Here is a 23466-nt window from a genome sequence, read left to right on the forward strand (position 1 = left end):
CAGTTTTGAAAATAGAAATACTAGACTCAGCTGTATTGTGAGCGCTGTGCATCCTGTCGGATTTCAATTGGCCGATAAATGTGAGAAATAATAATGTAGACATCGTGGATGTAGACATATTCTCAACTCAATTACAATTCAAGCCACAAAAATGAGACAGAGTGCAATAAAATAAAAGCAAAAAAAGGAGAGCAAATATCATTTTACCAAGACCAGGGTTTATATATATATATATATATATATATATATATATATATATATATATATATATATATATATACATACAGTGTTTCCTCTACCATTGAGTTGGGAGGGCGCCCCCCCCCCCCACACACACACAGCGGGAGCCCCCGCCCCCCCTGAAATGTCAAATTGATTTGAATAAAAAAAAATATATATATTTACATTTTTTTGGTATTTTACATCAAATGTCAAGCAGAAGTCATTTTAGGTCACTTTCCTTACACACCGTATTCCTCATTCCTGTATGAAAGATTGTGGATGAAACTTAATGTGATTTGTGAACCCTAACCTTGACGGGAACCCTTGGTCTTAGTGGGTGTGTTTTCTCTATATAGTTGTTTACCGCCCTGCAAGCAGCAGAAGTATATGAAGGTCAAATTCTCGCCTTATTATTTTGCGCTTCATGAGATTTGGGTCAACTGTCCCTCTCCCATCACCCCCAGCCCAGTTTTTTTCTTCTTCCTCCCACTCCACCCGACCCAGCACCATGTCAGAGGCCCACTGCTTTTCCTTAAGGCACTTCTCCGGAGGAAGGGTTTCATAACCATCAATTATCTGTTTATTTCTCTGTCTATTTCTGCACGGTAAGTGGACAAACAACCAAGGCTGCTCCCTGGGATATCCCCGCTTCCTCCCCCCCGACTCCTCCTTCCAGTGTCTCTGTGCTGTTTGCCCATATATGTCCAGGGCGATCACAGGAAAAGGCAGAGTTCGGGCAGATCTGTTATTGTCGCAGGAGCCATCAACACTTTGGCACCGACTGGGGGGATTCGAAGTCAAAGCTTTCTTGGCTCCGGTCCACACATTATCAGATAAACAATGTAGTTCCAGGCTGCCAACCAGGAACCAAAAGAACAGGGGGGGGAGGGATCCCCGTCTTTGCTCCCATTCGACACGGAGCGAGAGCAGTTAATTATGTCGATCATTTTCATTTGCTCGTGAAATTTCACAAAATCTTATTTGCTTTCTCTTCAGAAGTTCATTGGAGTCTTTATACGTTGTTTTTTTTGTCGCTGATGGACACTGACAGATGCAGGAAGTCACTGCATGTGAGCATCGCCCAGCCTTGCCAACGGGATAGACTCAATGGTTTCCGTCCATTGGTGAACCTGTTTAGTAATGTTCTCACTTTTCCTCAACCGCCTCCCACCACCACCACCACCCCCGCCCCTCATCCGTTCTTCTCACAATGCCTGGAAGTAGCGGAGACCTACATCTCCCTCTCTGTTTTCCTAATTGTTGTTTTCCTTCATGTCTTTCCTTTTTTTTTAAAAAAATTTGCCTTTTAACAAAGCACACAAACGATCCAACCTCCATCCAAACAAATAAAAGCAGGACGACACGCACACGAGCTCAATATGCCGCATGCAAACATTTACGACTCACATTTTCAAAGGATTTATATCAAAATACGGCCATGTTGTTTGATTTTTATTTCTTGTCTGACTCATTAAATTAAAAAAAATATGTATCTGTAGGGAATATTTTAAAATGTTTTACTTTTATACTTAACACTTCAAACAACTTTTGGTATAATGTTTTACACCACATGCATGAGTATACTGGAGGCAGTCAGAAAATATTAATTTGTGCAGTAATTTATGATGCAGGTTCACCACAAAACGTATTCACTGATTAACATCTGCAGCTCAAAGGTCAAACAAGGAATTCCATCTTTTTCTTTTTCTTTTTGTGCAAGCGGCGCTCATCTACTGTACGTCAACCTTGAGGATCGCTCTCCTCTTTCTTTGTAATACTTTGATGTGAAGGAAACGGTTCACGATTCACAGTTCACTTCTGGGTCCTGCCTCTCTCGTCTGAACCCAAAGGCAATTCAGAAGAGGGATGAGGTAACTTTCCACTTGTTTTTTTGTGGCTTTTCGTGACCTCTGACCCCTTGCCCCCATCGCTCCATCGCTCCATCAACCCCCCCTACCCTCCCTCCACCAAATCTCCATTTCTCCTCCCTCATCTTCGGCTCGCTTTATTGTTGACGGATGTCCTGCGCAGGCGTTTTCATTCATGTCTCTGGGCAAGTTCGCAGGATGCCTACAGAAGTGTGTGTGTGTGTGTGTGTGTGGTTGGAAGGGGGGGGGGTGTGGGTTGAAGGACAGTTCCTGTACATCTGTCGGCTGCAGTTCTCTCCGTCTGGGCGGGGTAGAGGTTGTTTTTCAGCACCAGGAGAAGGTGTCTCCCATCTACAGCGATCAATGTTGTCTCGCTTCCTTCCTCTCTGTCCTCATAACACAACGCCTCTGCACTCAGGCAGCAGGCCAGCAGCTTCCGGACCCCGTTGTGGGGCCCTTATCAATCCCCCATTTACCTGGACTAGTCGACTCAGCAGCGGCACGGTTTGTCTCTGAAGACCCCCGCCTGTCACAAAGAAGTAAAATCCCTACAAATGAGGATGGAATGCCTTAAGATAGCGTGCACCGACATATCAGTGAAACTACAATAATAATGATTAAAGAAAACCCCTTGATAAGACGGAATCTCAGCAATCTAGATAAGCTTCCTCTGAACCTTGAGAGGGGCGAGGTGGGAGGAAAGCGTCGGTGGGGGAAGCCTGATGTTCTCTGGCCCTGGACAGCCAAGGCACGTACCGCGTCTCCCCAAGGGTCCTCATGTATTTTTTCAAACGTGGCACACAAACACACTTTGCTTTCCTGCCATTACTCCGCTCAAAGCTATGGGGGTTTAGAAAAACTAATAGGCCACTAAAAATACTTGGAGCCCAGAGCCTGGGCCGGGGCTTTTTTTTTTCTTCTTTTTTTTTTCCTGCGCTGCTTCAATGTGTACGCGTGGGCCATTGAGGAAGGAGGAAACGAGCAGCTCTGGTCGTACGGGGGGCTTCCTGCACGACATTATAAAAGGGCTCCCTCCCTTCAGCCTCCACTCACTGCATCGCTTGGAGCCAGTGGAGGCTGCGGGTGAGCCCCTGCTCCACGTCTTTGATTGCGGACTGAACGCTGAGCCAAAGGGGGGTTTGACGTCCGCGTGGTGCACGTCAGTTCTCGTCCCTGCTGGTCGGGGTGAGTTGGGAAAACTGTTTTCTCTGGGGGCAATGACCACCTTGCTGCATTTGGCAACTGGTTTGATATCTGCAATAGTGTAAATGGTAATGAATAATAAGTGGATTTTCCTCGTGTCTCTCCTCATACAGGTACGAGTAGGGAGCTGGTCTCACCTAACAGATGTGTCTGGGACACTCCAGCCTATTTATTCTATCATTTACACACAGGTAGGTTGGTTTTTATATGGAAGGATTCAACATTGTGACTAATTCAGATAATGCAGACCGTTGTTGAATCCCAAGTTGCACTTAATGATTCCTTCCTCCTTTTTCTTATTTTTTTTTACACAGAAAAGCATGATGGAAGTATTGGGAGGATACAGGGGCGACAGAGAGCGGGAGCTGAGGGCCGAGGGATACGTGAAGGAGTTCACTCGCCACTCCAACGACGTGCTGCTGAACCTGAACGAACTCCGGCACCGCAACATCCTGACCGACGCCACCCTGGTTGTCGGGAACGCGCACCTACGGGCGCACTGCGCCGTGCTCGTGGCCTGCAGGTCGGTGCCAAGGGCATCACACAAAGTGGTCCCACTGCATTCGTGCTTGAGCTTGAGACTGGTGCAGTGTTGATCTGATGATGCTGGCTGATGTGCTTTATTGAAATGAACAGTAGTATTTTCCTTTAATGACACCACCATCTGTCATGGTTTCCTCTGGTTGACTCATGGTTGTGGCCAGTTCCTGCTGCTTCTGCTTCACTTTATTTTTCTACTTGAGACATCAATTGTCTTTATCAAAACCACACCCAGATGAATATGCCCATAAACGGAATATCTTACCCTAAAGTATATCTGTCCTCCCTCTCTCTCTTCTCTTTCTCTCTCAGTGGCTTCTTCTACTCACTGTACCACCGCCACGTGTTGCTCCAGGGGCGTGGCGGCAGCGGGGGGCAGCTGATGACTGTGTCCCTTCCCAACACCTTGGACCCATCCAGCGTCTCCCTGCTGCTGGACTTCATGTACACCGCCCGCCTCCCCCTGACGCCGGGCATCGTCCCCGGGGTGCTCGCCGTCGCAGCCTACCTGCAGATGGACCACGTGGCCGATACCTGCCGGGATTTCATGCATCTGCACTGGTGAGGGGCCCTGGAGAGAACGTGCGTGTGGTCAAGCCAGGAATGTTTTTCACGCTGGGATATGAACTGTTATTTTTTTTTCAGTGTAATTTAATAGGATTGATTTTAATGTTTCATCTTGCATGTTTGTTTTTTTAATTGGGTGATCGAAGGGTTCTCTGTGTTTCAGCAGGGGGAATACGAGTGCAAAACACCTGCGATTGGAGCTGGACTCCGGTGTGTCTGTGGCCCCTGTAGCCCCTAAAGGAGCGGATCTGCCTCCTCCAGGACCAATGGCAGGGGCGACAAGGTGAGAGAAACAAAAAAAATGATTAATTGTTATGGAGGAAGTGCAGAATTACATCATTGGTGTATCTCTTGCTTTTTCTCCTTCCTTATTACTTTGTTTTCTTTGGTCTGTTTTTAATTCATCTGCTGATCAATTGATAAGATGGCAAATAGAGTTTATTAATGTGTGGGGATATGTTTAAAGATTGCCGTGAGCGCGTCTGCCGGTGGTTTGTGCTTGTGTGCCTTTGTCTGTTGACAGCTTTAGCTCATTACAGCACTTCCTTTGTTTCTCCTGCAGGTTCCCAGCGGAGGGTGGGGGCTCTCTCAAGCAAGGGGCTTTCCCGTCCTGTCAGCCCGGGTCAAAGGGGCTGCGGGGAGGGCCAGAGTCGCCCCAGGTGGGCACCCCGACCCGGTCTCCAGACAGCCCCGCCCGCTCCAGCTGCCAACCGAACTCTCCAGCCGAGTCCAACACCTGCAACAAAAACCTCGTGGTAAGTCTCTTAGAAAATCGGGCAGATGAATTTGTGCCCTTGGAAGTTTTGTTTTTGCAGTGAAGTAATGTGATGGGTTTTGTTCATTTCTCCAGAGCGATCCCAAAGCCACACCAGACCCAAAGGCCTGCAACTGGAAGAAGTACAAGTACATTGTCCTCAACCCTCTCTGCGCTGCGACCGCGGTGAAGGAGGAGGAGATGGAGGAACCCCAGAGTCAAGCGTCACCCATCACGGACGCGATCGGCTTGACACCCACAGCACCAGCAGAGGCGTGGTCTGGAGAAGTGCCTGGTCAGATTGATAGGTATGAACTGGAACGATGAGAATTTGAGGCGGAGAAATAAATTGAAACAGTGTGTTTGCAAATCCAAATTTCTGAACGTCTCGCCATCAGACAGGGGCAGGCCTCCTGCTACGAGGGTTCTGGCCGAGCCCCTCCCCTCGGGCCACCCCCCTCTGTGGACCCCCCAAAAGCTCCCCCAGCTCAAAAGCAGGGAACAGGTAATCGAAACATGTTTTTCCTTAGATTGTTTCAGGTATCGCAAACACAGACCTTCCAAAAACAAGATCACACTCAATGTCGTGGTGTGTTCAAAAATGTTTATGCGTCCGCATCTCCAGGTTCGCCCTGCACCATTCTCCCAAAACTGGATCCCGCTGATCCAGAAGCTGCCAAACACAGCCAACACGCAGTCAAGCATGAGAACTACTATGTGCCCTACTGTTATTCTGGCAACCTGCAGGGCACCAAGTCTACCTGCTCAGGTGAGGTTATAAAAACAAATCTCTGCCCGTTTTTCTATCCGTCTCTGTCTTAGTTGGAGAAATTAATAAGAACCAATATCTAAAGGGGACTTTTTGCCCTGGCAGGTGACAAGCCGTACCGCTGTAACGTGTGCGGTGCCCAGTTCAACCGACCAGCCAACCTGAAGACTCACTCCCGCATTCACTCGGGAGAGAAACCGTACCGCTGCGACACCTGCGGCGCGCGATTTGTTCAGGTTAGGACTAAGTCTGTGTGTGTGTTTGTGTGTGTGTGTATGTGTGTGAAAGCGCGTAAACGCGTCTCACTGAAGGAGGTGTCGCATCGATTGTCTTCTTTCAGAATACATTTGATTTATCTGCTGGAAAATATCCAGAATATTACCTGTCATTACTTTATTTAAAAAGAAACAAAGACAAGAGCAGCTGACATATTTCTTGTATACTACAACCTTTCACAGTGAAACACCAAAAACAACACTAAACTCCTGAGAAATCATGTAGTCGGATGTCTGACGATTCTCCAAACATTACACGGAGAAAGATGAAACATTCAATATTTGTGAAGAACCAGTTTTTTTGTGTCCGGGAAGGAAACTTATTACCATCATCATATCTGACGCCCAAGTTTTACTTAAGGGGATTGACTAAAGGAGATGACTTAAGTGGTTGACTTAAGGAGATGACTTAAGGGGTTGACTTAAGGAGATGACTTAAGGGGTTGACTTAAGGAAATGACTTAAGCGGTTGACTTAAGGAGATGACTTAAGCGGTTGACTTAAACGGCTGCGAATATTTTTTTTCAGGACAAATGTTGACTTGTCTAGTGCTTTGACTCCATGTGTCACACCCCTCATGGTGTTTGTGTGTTTGTGCTGTAGGTGGCCCACCTCAGGGCGCACGTCCTGATCCATACGGGCGAGAAGCCTTACCCCTGTCACACCTGTGGCACCCGCTTCCGCCACCTGCAGACTCTGAAGAGCCACCTGCGCATTCACACCGGCGAGAAGCCTTACAATGTGAGTACGGGCGCCTGACACGACGCATGTGCTGTCACGACCCTGCCCTCTGACCTCCCGTGATTCTCCCCTTTTGTTCCTCAGTGCGAGAAGTGCGACCTACACTTTCGCCACAAGAGCCAGCTGCGTCTTCACCTGCGCCAGAAACACGGGGCCGTCACCAACACCAAGATCCGCTACAAGGTCCTGGCCGAGCCCTATCAGCCTCTGCTGCAGGCCTGCTGAAGAGGATGACCTGCGGCCCATTAAACAGATGTCAATATCTGAATAATATCTGAATCTGTAAGACAATGTGAAATCTGAGTGAATGAATTAACTTGTGAGTTGCCGGTGTTTCAGTGAGGTTCAGCGTTTAAAAAAAAAATCTCATTCCCCTTCTTTTTGAATATGAGGTGGTAATTTATACATTATCATGCACTGGTTAGACGACCAGCTTGGAGTTCACGTGTAAAATTAAACTGGATTACATTTGGAAGAGAGAAAAAAAGAAAAAAGATTAACATCATCATTTACATGGATGAGGTTTGGAGTTTTGGAATATGAATCTTGTAGGTCAGTTGGGAGTCCTGGGAGGTTTTTTTTAATGGAGATCATGTTAATAAAAGTGTTTTTGAGGGTTCGAGAATGGAGAGAGAGAGATAAATGGAAAGGAGAGGATTGATAGTTTAGTTTGTAGGTACACTGAAATCGGAAGAATCTTGAGTACGTGAAATAGTCTGAAAGAAAGATAAAGCAAGTTGTGTGAAGGAGAAGGTGGCGCGTTGTGGAGGTTTTGGAGCAAATTAGAATTGAACATGAGTTTGAAGCCTGGAGGTTAAGTTAAGTTTTCTTTCTTAAACATGTATTTAACTCGGATGTATCTTTACCTTGAGGCCTGGGGCCTGTGTGTTCTTTAAAAAGAAACAAATCAGTTTTTTAAGTGAGCAGTTATATCTGCTGTTGTGGTCCAAGCAGGCAAAGGACTTCGCTGCCTTGTTGTGAATACAGAGTGCAGCAATTAAATTAAATGATACATTTAAATACGATAAATGTAAGAAATTGGTTGATTAATAATGATGTAAGATTTGTATGTGTATGGGTTCATTTGCAGGACAAAGATGGTTTTGTACAAGTTAAATTAAATCATTCTTTTTTTAAAATATCAATTGGACTTTTGGTGTTTTCGTGTCTCATTTATTCATCATACTATGGCACAATGTGAGGTTGTAAAACGAGTGAATGAAAATACGGACTGGAAATATTTCCAAGCTCTTAAGTATCAATATACCTTGTGCTCACTCTGTGGCCCACTGCCCTCCTCCAGCCTTTCTCCTCCCTGAACTTCCTTCCTGTCATTACCACACTCGCTCTGTCCATGAATCACGTCTGCTGTGCCGCCATTTTATCCATTTTGTTTTGTCGGTTTTCTTCTTCTTCTTGCTGCTGGTGTGGAAACAATGAAGCAGTGGGCACCTGTTTCCTCCAGGGTCCCTAATACTCGATGAACACACGCACGCACAGACACACACACACACACACACACACACTACCAGCCGACAACGCGGGTGTTTTGTGTTGTGGTGCCGGTGCTTCCTGAAGGTGACGGGCTGACGGCGGAGGGGCTGCAGACTCCCGCTGAACTCTCCCACCCTCTGTCATCCCGGCCTTCCTGCTCCCTGATGAGTTGTGGCTCGTGGGGCTTATTGTCCACACTCAGCGGACAAATGCTGGAAGTTTGACGGGACTTTCCGACCCTCATGCCCCATCATCAACCTTTTTCTTTTTTAAAGGTTCTTGAGGCCAATCAAAACTTTGACCCTGAGGGGTCTCCACTCAAATCAGATCAGAAAAGTTATAGCTGTATTTCAAGAAGGCAAAACTTGTAGTTATCTAAAAGGAAATGTCAACACGTTTCAGAGAAGTATGCCTTCTCCTCTGGGCACGTAAAAAGACGAGGCCGTGCACAGTTTCTATTCAGCTGACATCTTGAACCTTGCGGTTGCCTCCCTCTAGCTTTGGCCGGGTGCGTATGATTTGCGTCACCTCACTCTCTCCCTGTCTTATCTCATTGACCTCGCCCTTCTGCCTCACCACACACCAAAGATATTTAGTTCACTGTCATATAGGAAGAAAGAAACAAGCAACAATATTCACATTTAAGAAGCTGAAAATCAGAGAATTTGTTTTGTTTTTTTCATAAAAACGACTTGATACTGATTAATCGATCATCAAAATAGTTGCCGATCAGTTTAGTAATCGATTACTAATTACTGCAGCTCTAGCTCTCCATGAAGAGGTAACCGAACACTTTTAAAATTCCAATGAAACAACAAATTGCAAAACTATGTAATATACAAATGTGAGTATAGAGCCCACAGTCATTCGGAATAATGAATAGAATAGACATTATTTTTCATAGACTGAACCGTATGTATGTGTATGTATATATTTAAGTTCAACTGAATTTTTTTTTTAAATAATGTCACAAAGTGACATGAAACAAAACATTTTCACTAAGCTGAAATTAAATGCATATGATATATTATGCTCATATTAAAAAAAAAGCACTTTTAGGAGTTTTCTTTTCCAACAAAGGAGGAGAACATGTACACACAACATAATCAATAAACGAATACGATTGGCAGTGACTTGTTGTGCGAGTGCCTGGGAAAGGTGTGTCCATCGAGGCGTTTTGGCGGAGACTGTCGCGCGCGAGTCCAGACTACTTGTTAACTGGGGACATCGCCAATGCGCGCGTGCCCGTGATACGCGTGTGCACGCGGGCCGGTGTGGACCGTTGAACTTCTGCGCGAGACTTGTTGTCGTCGTGAACTCGGGACACCGTGGGGCACGTGCTGCACCGGAGGGAGGAAGCTGACACACCGGGCACGGGGGGGGGGGTGAGTAGTTCGAAGACCATCGAAATGCGCTGACAATAACAGCACAGAACCAGCCGCACCGTCACAGTGACATTTGTAACGAACAAAGGGGCAACAGTCTCCAAGGTTTCGCTTTTAGTCACGGGGTCGTGAAGCGGCGAACGTTTCACCGTACCCTCATTCATACCGCTACAGCAACAAAAACAAAAAAACAACGTTGTTGGCCAGTTTTGAAAACGAATTGAATACATTACAAAAATTTACACAAGCCTGGAACACCTGTCATTGAAAATATGTGAAATTTTTTTGGTTTTTTTGTCTTCATACAGCCGCGGGTGACAGCCAGTGCGCATGCGCCGTACGGAGTCTACGTGCGCGTTCACGACCGTCTACCTGGGTGAAGCGGACTAGTCCTATGCAGGTGCGTGTCTTCACCGTGTATATAATATATACATACATATACATACATATATATATATATATGTATGTATATATATGTGTATGTATGTATCTATATATATATGAAAATACAATTGATAGCATGCCTCTGTTATATATATATATATATATACATACATATATGCAATCAAATCATGCAATCATATAATCAAGACAGGTAATATGGACTCAAAATTAAGTTGTTTATTTTTAAATGTTGCGCACACCTGTGAATTTAGCTAAAGCAGAAACATTTCTGAAAAAAATAAGTGTGTCGCAAATGAATCACAGAAAATAATTCTCAATATAACAAAGGCCCCAGCCAGGATTGTTGTAGTTCTTCAGTCCTTCCGGTGCCCAATCCGTCAACATGTTCTGGACACTGCCATGAATAAAATGGCGTTGGGGGAAATACAGAGTCTTTCATCTTTTCGTTGACCAAAAAGTACTCAGATTGACAGGAATTTAAAAGTATTGTAATCTGCCTTCAAAATACCCAAATGTCGCTTGAATGGAGGACTTGATCTCAGCGTCGTCAACGGCAGTTACAGCACTTTAAGGCAAATTTTCTGAGTTTTCGATATTCAGCTAAATATATAAAATAACTGGAAGTATCAACATGAGCAACCAACAACTCTCTAGCCGTTTGCATGTTTCTGTTGTCCGCAAAGGACAAGAAGAAGAAGAAGAAGAGGAAAAGGAACCTAATAAATTTCAAAATGCGTTAGACATTTTTTTATTATTTGTTTCAAACATCACACATCTTAGAATTTGAAGAATGAAACCTAAAATAGAAGATTGAAACTGTCAGTAGAAGAAGAAGAAGAAGAAAAAGAATTGTTAAAAAAAGAATTAAGAACTAGAACTGGAAGAGGAAGAAGTGTGTGTGTGTGTGTGTGTGTGTGTGTGTGTGTGTGTGTGTGTGTGTGTGTGTGTGTGTGTGTGTGTGTGTGTGTGTGTGTGTGTGTGTGTGTGTGTGTGTGTGTGTGTGTGTGTGTGTGTGTGTGTGTGTGCGCGTGCGCGCGCGCGTGCGTGCGTGCATGTGTGTCTTTCCCTCATTAATCCACAACTCCTAATGCATCTTTTTTGTGTCGGAGGAGCACTTGGTGAAAACCCACGCAGACACGAAGATGTGCAAAGTCACATCACCAGCTGTCCTCATGTGTGTGTGGGGGCTATGTGATGAACACAGCCGCAGGCTTTGACTCGGCAGTGGCATCTGCCATTTGGTGCTAGATGCCGAATCGGGCGGTTCAGTTGGAACCGTCTGATGCGTTCGAGTTGCTGAACTAATTGTCAGCGCCCCGCGTCGCTCTGACCTCTTCTCTCGCCAAAGCAGAGAACACAGCTGCTGCAACCGTCAACACGGCTGCAGGATGACCGCTGTCTTTTGCGACGTTGAACACATCCGCCATAGTGCTGAGCACCGGCGCAGAAACCAAGAGATCTTCCAGCACCGCTGCGGCTTTGAACAAAGCTGCCGCGGCAATGAGCACGTCTGCGGGCTCTTTCTCAGCGGCGGCCTCCGCCTCTTCGGTCGGTTCAGTCGGAGCCGCGGCTTCACTTGCCCAGATGTTGTTATACAAGTCTAGTAACCGACTGAGAGGGTTGTTCTGGTCTTCGGACAAGTCGGCTTTGTCGTTGCACACGTTTGCTACAGTGTTGAGCAGAGATGCGTGGATGCCGATCTCTTCGAGTGCTGCTGCGGTATTGAATGCAGCCGCAGCAGCTTTTAGCACGGCTGCAGAATCGCAGGTGTCTCTTGCGACCTTGAACACATGTGCTATTATGCATAGGTGTTGACCAGGAACTCCGATCTCTTTCAGCTTCACTGCAGCGTTTCTCACAGCTTCTTCTGGACTGACGGGCTCATCCCTGCTTTTGTCAAGGGGGAGGAAATGTTGAAGAATGCTCCTTACAACCTGACCGACTGCAGTGGCCACATAAGACACTAGGGTTCGAATGGGCATGTTGCCGGTTTATAACCTCAAATGTGTTCGTGGACTTGAAACGGGGGAACTGCTCTTTTCTTTGTGTCTGCACTGAGGGATCCTGGCTCACGAGAGAGAGAGAGAGAGAGAGAGAGTATCATAAGACATTGGATAAAACCAACAGAATGTCATTTGAATCAAAGGCACGGTGATGTCACGCCGGCGTCATAAAGACCGGACTGTGTGGAATCAAAGGTGTGGCGTGTGTGTGACGTCACCGTGAGTCGAATGTTGAGTGAAGAAGCGGAAGTTAGTATTAAGAGTGTTATCTCGAATTTATTTGGTAACTTTTGAAGGATTGTGTGTCTGGTCTGTCTTTTGCACAGGGACATTTTTTATCTCATGCCAACACAGAAAACAGGAAAGACTTGAAAATCCGAGAGCTGTTTGAAAAACTGAATTCAAAACTCTCGTTTAGTGAAAACTTGTTGGTGAAATAAGAAAAATAAAAATAAATAATAAAGAAGAAAAATAAAAAAAACAACTGACAAACTCTAGTTTTGTGCATGTTTCTGATGTCTCTGAAGGAGAGGAAGAGGGACAGGAAGCCAATACGTTTCAAAATGCCATATACATTTTACGTTGGTTTATTCTTTTTCTTTTTTTTTTACATCACTCAGTTTTATAATAAGAGCAATGAAATCTGAAATGGGAACTGTCAGTAGAAGTCAGTGTGTGTGTGTGTGTGTGTGTTTGTGTGTCTTCCCCAGTTTCTACATGTTTTTTCCAACCTCCTAAGCCAATACATGAAAGTCTCTATCCCGTCGTCGCTGAGCGTTGATGCTGGCACATCACAGCTGCAGGCTCTGCCTCGGCAGTGGCCTCTGCCTTTTCAGTGCAAGATTGGTTCTGTCGGAACAGTGGACGCATTGTCCGATTGGGACGAGTTGCTGGACAAATCTGCCCCATTAGTGTCACACGTTGCACTGATCTCCTCCTGTGCCGCAGCACGGAACACAGCGGCTACAGTGCTGAGCACGGGCTCACGAACACCGAGCTGTTCCAGTGTCGCTGCAGCTTTTAACACGGCCGCCGAGTCTCTGGTGCCTCTTGCCGCGTTGCACACATTCAATATTGTGCTGAGCAGAGGCGCGCGGCCATCGAGCTCTTCCAGTACCGCCGCAACTTTTAACACAGTTGCGGCAACTTTTAAGACGAGCGCAGATTCACAGGTAGGCCGGTCCCTCGCAACTTTGAACACGTCCGCTATCTTGCAAAGCACTGGAGCCGGAATTCTGAACTCTTGCAGTGTCGCTGCATTTTTTCTCACAGCTTCTTCCACACTGGTCTCAGCTGCAGGCTCTGACTCACCCCTACATCTGTCAGGGGGGAGGAAATGACCAAACAGGCCTCTGACAGACTGCAGAGCCCACAACGAAAGCAAGGGTTAGAATGTTGCTGGTTTACAACCTTAACTGTGTGCGCAGACTTGAAATGGGGAAACTGCTCTTTTTATTTGTTTCTGCACTGACGGATCCCGGCTCACGAGAAACTTTGGACCTGCCAACAGAGTGTCATTTGAACCAAAGGCGCGTCGATGATGTCACGCTGACGTCATAAATGCCACACTCTGTAGCACGTGTGTGGAATCAAAGGAGCTATAAATGAGGCCGTGAACCAGATAAGAGATGGCAACGCGGTTGGTTGTGCACTCTTCTTTGGCGTTTTTAATGGCGGCTGGCAACCAGCGTAAAAGGTGCATCCATCCGCACCTTCTGCTCCTGAGTTTTCCCTTTCCTCGGACAGTGGCAGATGTTCAAATGTGGCGGAAAAGCGAAAGAAGAGAGGTAGATGTTGCGATTATTTGTTTCATTGAAGTGAATATTTGCTTTTCAGACCAATATAGTCTTGGTTTTGATGGGTTCCAAAAAAGTTGGCATTTGATGTTAACTTTAGTGTGCAACGACAACGAACCCTCACCCGATTTTAAATCAAACGCAGCATTTAAATGCTTTGAAGGTGTCAAATCAAAGAAAAAATGTGAGATAGGATTGATACAAGCTCATTCTGATCGCGTTCTCGGCTTCGCACACACCACGGGCAAAGGCCTGGCGCCACGTTGTGTCTCAGGAACAAGGATTCTCGCTAGGTCAAAGTAAATTCACTGTGATGTGCAACAACTGAAGAGAAATGGAAGTCTTCCCTTTCACACATGGACATATTTTGATTTTGACATGGTAGTCACTTTGACTCTGTGGTGGCCATGACGTGATCATACACTATAGAAGAACGGACTAAGACTCAGGGTCCGGGAAGTTTTTCGCCGATTTTTACAAAAGTATGTTGGACTACTTTAAGGCTTCACAACGGCATTTCACAAACCAATGGCTGACGTCACGGTGGGTTTTCCCGTCGCGCGGCAGTTGACTCTGCGGTGGGCGTGACGTGTTGGCATCCCTAGAGACCATGCAAATATATTCAGTTCACCTCTCACCTCCAGTATATCTTGCTCTCAAATGAAGGTCCACTTGTTGAGCAGCCTGGTCACACTGAAATGGCTCAACCAGGGAATTTATTGGCCTTGCGGGAAGTTAATGATTACGGCTGTTGACAGCCACAGCGAGGATCTGGGACTTGTCCTGGACTCCTGCTGAAGGAGGGGAGAGAGCTGTCACACTTCCACCTCTTGCAGCTTGTGTCTTTCTGTCCTCTGTGCCTCCGTTTCTTCTACTCTGCCCTCCTTCACTCTGCTTTTACGTTGACCTGTGTTTTTATTTGTATATTCTTCTTTATTATAATATTTGTATTTACTGGACTCTTGTCTTAGACATGACCAACCATAAGCCCGAAGCAAAGAGCCGCAGTGATGAGGCCGCTGAGGGCCCGGACGGAGGCTGGAGCTGGCCGCTGGTCGGTGCCCTGTTCGTCAGCACGAGCCTCGTGTTCGGCCTGATGCGAAGCTTGGGCGTCTTCTTCGTGGAGTTTGTCCAGTACTTTGAGGAGAGCGCTCAGGCCATCTCTTGGATCTCTTCAACAGGCCTGGCAGCACAGCAGTTTTTCAGTGAGTCCCCAATACATGCATTACATACATACATCACTGTTAAAAAAAGTTATTGATAAATGTGTTGATCATTTTTTACAGTGAATCCAATCATACAGGCAATAAACGATGAGAAAATTGTGAAAAATGCATATTATTTACTCAGAGATATGTCTCAAACTAAATATATTAAAATTACAATGATATAAACCAAATAAAAGCATTAAACCCTCTTATTCAGGCGGCTGGAAAGAGTTAATTGTGTTACTCATAAGATTAATTGATGAATAAAATTGTTGACAGTTTGTTATCTGGTAGCTAATCATTTTTGCAGTTTTTGTATTATGTCCTGTTTAGTCCAAACTTAACATAGAAAGAGATGCAACTGAAGATGGCGACCCAAAATTTTAAGAATGGATTTTTCTGAGATGTTTTCGTGTCTTTTGTGAAAATGGGACGGAAAACTTAACCCTTTAACAATCACCAGTGGGTCACTCGACGTCAAGCTGAAACATTTTTCAAAATCACATAACTTTATTTTAAACATGTCAGGCTGGATTTTTGGATGGAATATGTATAAAATGAAACATAAAACGGCTGTAAAAAGTAATTTAGTATATAGATCTATCTATTATAATGACCTTAATCTATATATTGTGAAATATAAGAATAAATATGATTGATTCTGACAACATCAAATCCATAATTGGAAACTTCATATTGGCAATATTCATTTTCATTAGTTTTAGAGAATGCATGTCCTTTCATGGGCTGAGCAAAAAGAACAACGAAGCATAAGATAAAAACAAGATTGTTTGTAAGTTTTCTGCTTTATGCTTAAAGAAAAAAAGAAAAGTCCTCACTAATGGGGACGCCCTTCATGTGTTTGGTGTGCAGGTCCTCTGGGTGCAGCGCTCTGTAACGCATACGATACCCGGGTGGTGGTGATGACGGGGGGCTTCCTTGCTGGACTCGGCTTCATACTTGCCTCGCAGGCCACCTGCCTGGTTCACCTGTACCTCAGTATGGGTCTCATTTCAGGTGATGTGTGTAACTCTTTTAATAGGACACAAAATAGTTACGTTCCTCTTCCCGTGGGATAAGAAAATACATCCTGTTTACTTTTAGATTGTTTCCAGAGCTATGCTTTGTCTACCTTGTTGACCGTTTACCTAGTTAATTTGCAGGTCAACAAACTGACCTCTGACGCCGTGCCTCCCCTCCGCACCTCTCCTCTCCTCCAGGTTTGGGCTGGGGGCTGGTCTTCACCCCGATGGTGGCCACTGTCGTGGCTAACATCACGCGGCGGCGCGCCCTAGCGTTGGGACTTGGGTTCTCCAGCATCGGCATTGTCTCCTTCATTTTCAACCCGCTCTTCCAGTTCCTGGTGGAGACGTATGCCTGGCGAGGGGCCCTGCTGATCCTGGGGGGCCTCAGCCTCAACATAGTGCCCTGCGGGGCTCTAATCCGTCCACAGCGGCGCCCGAAAGCCCCAGAAAAGGTGGGACAAGACTCTGCTGTCTTCAACTGTTCTACCATCTTACAGATGCACAGCGGGAGGGGTGGATTCAGTTCAAGATTAAATGATTTCTATGGGATGATTCTACTGTGTGTAGTATAAAGTTAAAGGCCTACTTTCTCATTTACTTCCAGTGGTATCTTAGCTTTGTGTCAGCTACCTTTTTATTTTGGGCTTGTTTTAGAGCTTGGAAAATAATTGAGCCACTTGTCACTCTGCAATCAGGAAGGATTTATAGTTTGATCAAGTTCCTCATTTCCTTTTTTCCCCATTAACCACAGGTGGATTCTGAGAGCAGGCCATCGTGTGCTGAGGTCCTGCGACGAGTCGCCTCCTACGTGGAGCTGCCGCTGCTCATGGAGAGGCCTTATCTCACCTACACCTCCGCCGTCACGCTGCTCAACGTCGGCTACTTTGTTCCATATTTCCACCTGGTGGCCCACAGCCGCCAGGCTGGCTTCTCAGATTACCAATCTGCCTTCGTCATGTCAGCCGCCGGAGCTACAGATATTCTGGGCCGCGTGGCATCTGGCTGGTTCTCGGACCTGGGAAAATTTCGGCTGCTCCACTTACTGACCTTGTGGACGGGGCTGGCAGGAGTCTTCATCATGCTGCTGCCTGTGAGCTCCGTGTTCGGTTCGTACGCCGCACTGATGGTGATCAGTCTCCTCTACGGGTTCTGCTCCGGGGCTATGACCTCGTTGGTTTTCGCGGTGGTGCCCATGATTGTCGGCGTGGAGCGAGTGATGGGGGCCCTCGGGCTGCTGCAGCTCATCGAGAGCGGCGCAGGACTGCTGGGGACGCCTCTGTCAGGTAGGAGAGCATCGCGGGGTAACGTGTAAGAGGAGGTGCAGGGAGTTATGTTTACCATAGAGAAAGTCCAAGCTGACAATGTGTTATCTAACGTGACCTCAATCAGTCGGTAAACATAAGTTAACACACTAAAGGGAAAAGTAGTCAAACATTAATTGGGAGTGATCAGGGTCAGGCAGTTTTCTTTCCCCCTTTACTGTTTAAAAAAAAAAAAAAAACTTTACGTTTCTGACCCTCACTCCCAGGATTCACTCAGCAGGTGGAAAGTAATGACTGTAGAAGAGGAAGTATGTAAGCGTGTGACGTCATGCAGAGAAAGACGATACTATGGGCTTTTCCTGAGCTTTGGAGAAGTTTTACACAGATTAAAAATCCATGTCTTAAATAATATACAATACATACAAAAAATATAAAAATATACAATACATAGAATATATTTATATCTGCAGGGAGATGTCCTGTTAGATGTCCGCAGGGGATTTTTTCTAAAAATGTTGACTCTCCCTGTAACGGGATCAAATTGTCTCATTAATGATTAAACTTGATTGTCCTAAAAAGCAACCATATGCACTTTATTTAAGTTCTTAATCGTTTTGATCTATTTTTATCGCATCATGTTCTTGATCTCTTATCAATTTCTTTATTTATTTTACTTGATATGCAAAATATATGATGTACTTTTGTTAATGTGACCCAAGGTCTGCTCAAGGACGTCACGGGCAACTACATCGCCTCTTTCATGGTAGCGGGCGGCTTCGTCGTTCTCGGCACTTTGACCATGACCACCCTCCCTCACTACTTCTCCTGCACGGATCCACCGTCTCCTCGCAGACGTTCCCACGATGACAACGATAAGAGTTTACACTTTGAGTTGGAGCAGATCAGTAGATCGCCTTCCGACGCCGGTCACAGAGGAGTTCAGTGATCTGGTATATAGACCTCAAGACTGTGTATAGTTAATGGTTTGGTTTCAAGGGTCTTGTTAATACTCCAGCCAGAGTCATGGTGGTGGGGCCTCCCTGAGAGTCACCTCCAGTTTGTTTGCTGTAGCACATTTCGCTGGCTGGCCTCCATTATATATTATTACCTCAGATATGTGACCCAAAGCGGAGCTCACTGTGATACTTGACAGCAGATATGGGGCCAATATAGTTCCTCACTCTTGTTACACATCTTAAACTCAGTTTCCTCAGTGTTCAGGAAACACACTGAAGTATTTTATTCACAATGGCATAGAAAATCATTCTCTTAAATAGAAGAAAAGACTGTGATTTCTCTGTGCCTTTTCTGATGCACTTTGTACTGTTGTAAACTATAAACCAGGTCTGCAGCTGAGTGAACACCAACTTTACATGAGCAGGTCGCTGTGACCTACTGATTTCAGGGTCCTTGACCCACGTATGACCCTTCATCCGACTGGCAGCTACTGAACAATGGAGCTTCAGCAATAATTGAGAAGGATTTTTTTTTTTTCAGCTGTTGATTTCGTCTTAAACATACAATTTCTTGTCTTAACTGTTCTGTGTTAAAATGTGCTACTTCGCGCTAAATCTTCATTAAAATTTTTTTTGTGTGTCTTGGTCTTTTAACATATCATACCAGGGGAGACAGGTGAGGCACCTGTCATCATGAAAAGAAAAAACAAATGATGATAAAATAAAAAATAAAATAAATAGATATATTGATATTTGTCTACTGATCTGTGCTATTAATGTAATTTATGTACGATTCCAATAATTTCAATCATTTTTATTATCCAAATCGCTAAATTTGCATATTCCCTGTGTCCAGAGGGGAGATACAAACTGCAGTTTGCATGCCTCTTGCTTTTTCACCGTTTGTCACCAATGTCATGTTTGTAGACACTTTGATTATATGTCCGCACGTTACTTAAAATAGTTAATGCGTTTCATGTGTGTGTATAGCATATTTAGTCTTGCAGAAGGACTAAATATGCTGATCTAATAAAACCGCGCTGAAAAAGCATGAAATGAGGCAGCCAGTACCTCTGGCTGACTGAAGGGGGCGTGTGCGTGAGCGTGAGCTCGCGTGGTTTAAACCACGGTAGATTCAATAAGCGAGCTCAGAAGTTTCTCAAAACTGGACTTTCGATCAAAAAGCGAAGTGTTAAATGACGGAAGACCAATGCCGGAGCTAAAACGGTTTGCTTCAAACGACGGGACGGGAGAAAACTCGCTCTTTTCAAACAGAGTGGCGCAGCTTCTACGACGGAGTCACGGAGATGTTTGTCAAGAAGCATAGGAGAATGGACTTCATTTTCAAGTAAAGGTAAGACCGTGCATACACTGCAGTACATCCTTTAATTTGTATTGAAGGAGTATGTAATGAATTAAATACTAATTGTGGAATTGCATTGGCAAATTAGCCGCTCCTTGTCCAAATATGTACCCTGATTATGCGCGTGTAAAGAATGCTGATATGGGATATGAAACAAGCAGTAGTCAATGTGCAAGCCGCCAAATGAACGGTGAAGTGAAGCGACTATATTGGTGTGGTATCTTGATAGCAATAATCCACAACCTGTACTTTAGTTGAGCTGGCTTTATTTATCCATTCCGTAAAACAGGTTAACAGGACTGACTTGGCAGTACGGCATCTTCTGTTCCGACTATGAACATTGTGACTCTGCACCAGCTCGCCATACATAGAACAGTGGCGCCCTCTACTGTTAAACGCCGGTACTGTATAACAATGGGGTTCGTATATTTGTAAAATCTGACTCCGAAAAAGTCAGTACCTCATCCGGCCACGAACCTCACCGTGGTCACCTGGGGCAAGATCCTAAGAGGCTCCATCCCAAAATGATGGCTCCCGCTGCTGGAGATTTTGTACAATTGCCATCAAACAAGTATCAATTGATACATAGACGTGTAATTATTCCCTCGTTCCAAATGTGACGTTCGAAACACTTGAACACAGTGAGCAGTGAATTTTACATTTCATTTTATTACATCGTGATACAAATCTCAAGTGCCTCACATGAACACAGAAACAGCTATGATTCGAGAACGTAAGCGAACAAGTGACCAATAATTAATGCGATGCAAAGCCACAGCATGCATATTAATACATACAAAGCTATGCACTTAATAGTAATAAGTATACCTAAAGTTGTTCCACTTTAGCACATAAAAGTACACTAATTACACTTCAAATTTTGCTTTTCTACAATCTAAATACAACTAAAATGTACTAAGTGCAAAATTAGTTGTTTCAAATTAGCAAACTTGAAGTTAAATAATCTTTAACATACTTGAAGTATACTAATGATTAATCTGACTCAAAGTATACTCAATTATGCTTGAATTTAATATATTTAGCATACACATTTTTCACCAGAGGGAGAAAGTAAAATTGTATGGTAAATTAGCCTATTGACACCTTGTGGGACTGATTAAGGCAATGTCCCAGGTAAATAATATCCAGGAAAGGGAAGGGAAGGAAGACATTGACTGGTTTTCGACATAGAAATCAAAGCACAACATGAGCTACTTACAAAACATAATGAACGCGCATTGTATGTACACTAGAGAACCATGGTGAGAATCAGGTGATACCATTAAGAACTACCATAACCCGATAGACTCTGTACGTAAACAATAATACGCCAATAAACTCTGAACAGCCCAGCAACACAGTCCTATTACAGTCCAGGCCTTTCAAAAAAAAGGTTGACTACCGTAATATTCTCCATGAGTGATATTTCTCTGCATCAAGGTCTGTGTGCTCCCAGACACTGCTACGAATTAAATAGTTTGGGGGAAAATAAGCTTTTAACATACCCTCCGCGGATTACTCCCCAAATGTCGCAGGGATGGAGGACTTGATGCCAGCGTCCATGGCAGTAGCAGAACGGTCAGTAAAATTTATGAGTTTTCGAAATTCGGCTAAATAGATAAAATCACTGGAAGGGTCAGATATCAGCATGTGCAGTGATTTACCACAGTGGAAATGTGTGAAAAGTCCATGCGATGAGCGTCCGAAGTGCTGCGACGGCGTAAAAAGTGAGGAACATGTAACTGCAGCCATTTGATCACTCCTCTGTTCATGAGAAGTGTTGCGCGTCGGCGATAGACACTAACTAACCGACCACTCTCTAGTCGTGTGCCTGTTTCTGTTGTCCGCGAAGGACGAGAAGAAGAAGAAGAAGAAGAGGAGGAGGAACGGGAACCTAATCAATTTAAAAATGCCTTGCACATTCTATATCTGTTTATTCTTTTCAAACAACATTGAACTGGAAGAGGAATAAGAGAGAAAGAGAGTGTGTGTGCAGGCTATGTGATGAACACAGCTTTGTCTACGATAGTGGCGTCTGACCTTTCGGCCTTAAATGCCGCATCGGGCCGTTCCGTTTGAACCATCCGATTCGTTCGAGCTGCTGAAGCAATCCGTCCCGCCAAGCCCTGACCTCTGCCCGCGCCGCAGCGGAGCACACAGCTGCCGCGACGTTCAACACGAGTGCAGGCTCGCTGCTGGCTGTCGCGACGTCGAACACGTCCGCCATAGTGCTGAGCACCGGGGCAGAAACGTGGACGTCATCCAGCGCCGCGGCGGCCTCCGCCCTGACCTCCTCGGGGTCAGGCGCAGAAGCGGCCTCCCTCGCCCAGATGTTGTCGTACAAATCTGTGAACAGACTGATGGGGTTGTTCTGGTCTTCGGGCAGGTCCACCTTTGCGTCGCACACGTTCGCTACGACGCTGAACAGAGGTGAGTGGACGCCGATCTCCCCCAGTGCTGCTCCGGCGTTGAACGCAGCCACTGCAACTTCGAGCACGGCCGCAGAATCGCAGGTGTCTCTTGCGACCTTGAACACACGTGCTATTATGCATAGGTGCTGACCAGGAACTCCGGTCTCTTTCAGCTTCACTGCAGCGCTTCTCACAGCTTCCTCCGGACTGACGGGCTCGTCCCTGCTTTCGTCGAGGGGGAGGAAATGTTGAACAACCGTACAGACTGCGGTGGCCACAAAGGACACCAGGGTTGCAATGGGCATGTTGCCGGTTTATAACCTCAAATGTGTTCGTGGACTTGAAACGGGGGAGCTGCTCTTCTTTTTGTGTGTCTGCGCTGATGGATCACACATTGGAACAAACCAACAGAATGTCGTTTGAACTAAAAGGCATGGTGATGTCACGCCGGCGCCATAAAGACCGGACCGCGGGGAATCAAAGGCGTGGCGTGTGTGTGTGTGACGTCGCCGCGAGTGAGAGGGTTGTGCGCAGAAGCGGAAGTTAATATTAAGAGGGTTATTATCGATATCATTTGGCAACTTTTGAAGCATTGCCATTGTTCGTGCCTTTTGTACGGGGACATCTTTTTTTTAATCTCGTGCCAACACTGCGAAACAGGACGGGCTTGAAAAACCCCGAGAGCTGTTCGAAAAACTGAATTCAAAAGACTTTTAGTGGAAAACCTGGAGCTAAGACGATAAGCTTTTTTAAAAATGAGTATTAGTGGTGTAGTTTGCACCACTATATTTTCATTCTAATGAATGAAATCAATTCAACGTTAACTAAACACACGTTATGTTTGATGGTCAGTGTTCTTGGCATACGGTAAATGTTTCATCGACACTGGCTTGTCGTCTTAGTTATTAGCGCCGTTTATTTCGTTCTTTTGACCTTTAGGGACATGCACATACACCAAACACCCGAAATAGAAAACCTATAATTCCCCACACCACTGCCGTAAACGGTGCACAGATGGAGTCCGTGGTAGTCTACCTTACCTGTACTGCTACAGACATTACTGTGCCAGATTATCACTTTGAATATGACTGTGAGAAAGGCACTTTTGCATTTGTTTCTAGATGTTTATTACTTCCAGCACACTGGTTGTTGTTCAGTTCACCCGTGATGCTGCCACTGGCTGCACAAAACAAACCAGTTCCGGTTATATAGTCTGTCT

General features: G+C 45.3%; 2 protein-coding genes across 3 annotated transcripts; both read left to right on the forward strand.

The window, feature by feature from the left end:
* Positions 1 to 3047: 3047 nt before the first annotated feature.
* Positions 3048 to 8084, forward strand: bcl6b (BCL6B transcription repressor). The gene is made up of 12 exons (XM_035619298.2): positions 3048 to 3275; positions 3407 to 3484; positions 3608 to 3816; positions 4146 to 4394; positions 4564 to 4683; positions 4963 to 5155; positions 5251 to 5462; positions 5553 to 5659; positions 5780 to 5923; positions 6029 to 6159; positions 6802 to 6939; positions 7024 to 8084. The coding sequence occupies exons 3-12, from the start codon at positions 3614 to 3616 to the stop codon at positions 7162 to 7164; spliced, it is 1638 nt and encodes a 545-aa protein (XP_035475191.1). The 5' UTR covers positions 3048 to 3275; positions 3407 to 3484; positions 3608 to 3613; the 3' UTR covers positions 7165 to 8084.
* Positions 8085 to 9731: 1647 nt separating this feature from the next.
* On the forward strand, positions 9732 to 19223 carry slc16a13 (solute carrier family 16 member 13). Of its 2 annotated transcripts, XM_047335975.1 has the most exons (7): positions 9732 to 9817; positions 10127 to 10218; positions 14994 to 15227; positions 16104 to 16247; positions 16451 to 16707; positions 17007 to 17538; positions 18237 to 19223. In XM_047335975.1, exons 3-7 carry the CDS (start codon positions 14996 to 14998, stop codon positions 18461 to 18463), a joined length of 1392 nt encoding a protein of 463 aa, XP_047191931.1. In that variant the 5' UTR covers positions 9732 to 9817; positions 10127 to 10218; positions 14994 to 14995; the 3' UTR covers positions 18464 to 19223. The 2 variants fall into 2 exon arrangements, with proteins under 2 accessions (XP_047191931.1, XP_035505267.2); XM_035649374.2 differs by lacking the exons at positions 9732 to 9817; positions 10127 to 10218 and adding an exon at positions 11189 to 14013.
* Positions 19224 to 23466: the final 4243 nt, after the last annotated feature.

The sequence above is a fragment of the Scophthalmus maximus genome, chromosome 12, assembly GCF_022379125.1.
Source record: "Scophthalmus maximus strain ysfricsl-2021 chromosome 12, ASM2237912v1, whole genome shotgun sequence".
Lineage (NCBI taxonomy): Eukaryota > Metazoa > Chordata > Actinopteri > Pleuronectiformes > Scophthalmidae > Scophthalmus > Scophthalmus maximus.

Bases quoted from the DNA above. Each gene is read 5' to 3' on its own strand.
- bcl6b (XM_035619298.2), top strand. From the start codon at position 3,614: ATGATGGAAGTATTGGGAGGATACAGGGGCGACAGAGAGCGGGAGCTG. The intron at 4,684-4,962 runs GTGAGAGAAACA...TTTCTCCTGCAG, and splicing joins CCAATGGCAGGGGCGACAAG to GTTCCCAGCGGAGGGTGGGG. The intron at 5,924-6,028 runs GTGAGGTTATAA...TTGCCCTGGCAG, and splicing joins CACCAAGTCTACCTGCTCAG to GTGACAAGCCGTACCGCTGT.
- slc16a13 (XM_047335975.1), top strand. From the start codon at position 14,996: ATGACCAACCATAAGCCCGAAGCAAAGAGCCGCAGTGATGAGGCCGCT. The intron at 16,248-16,450 runs GTGATGTGTGTA...CCTCTCCTCCAG, and splicing joins CAGTATGGGTCTCATTTCAG to GTTTGGGCTGGGGGCTGGTC. The intron at 17,539-18,236 runs GTAGGAGAGCAT...ATGTGACCCAAG, and splicing joins GCTGGGGACGCCTCTGTCAG to GTCTGCTCAAGGACGTCACG.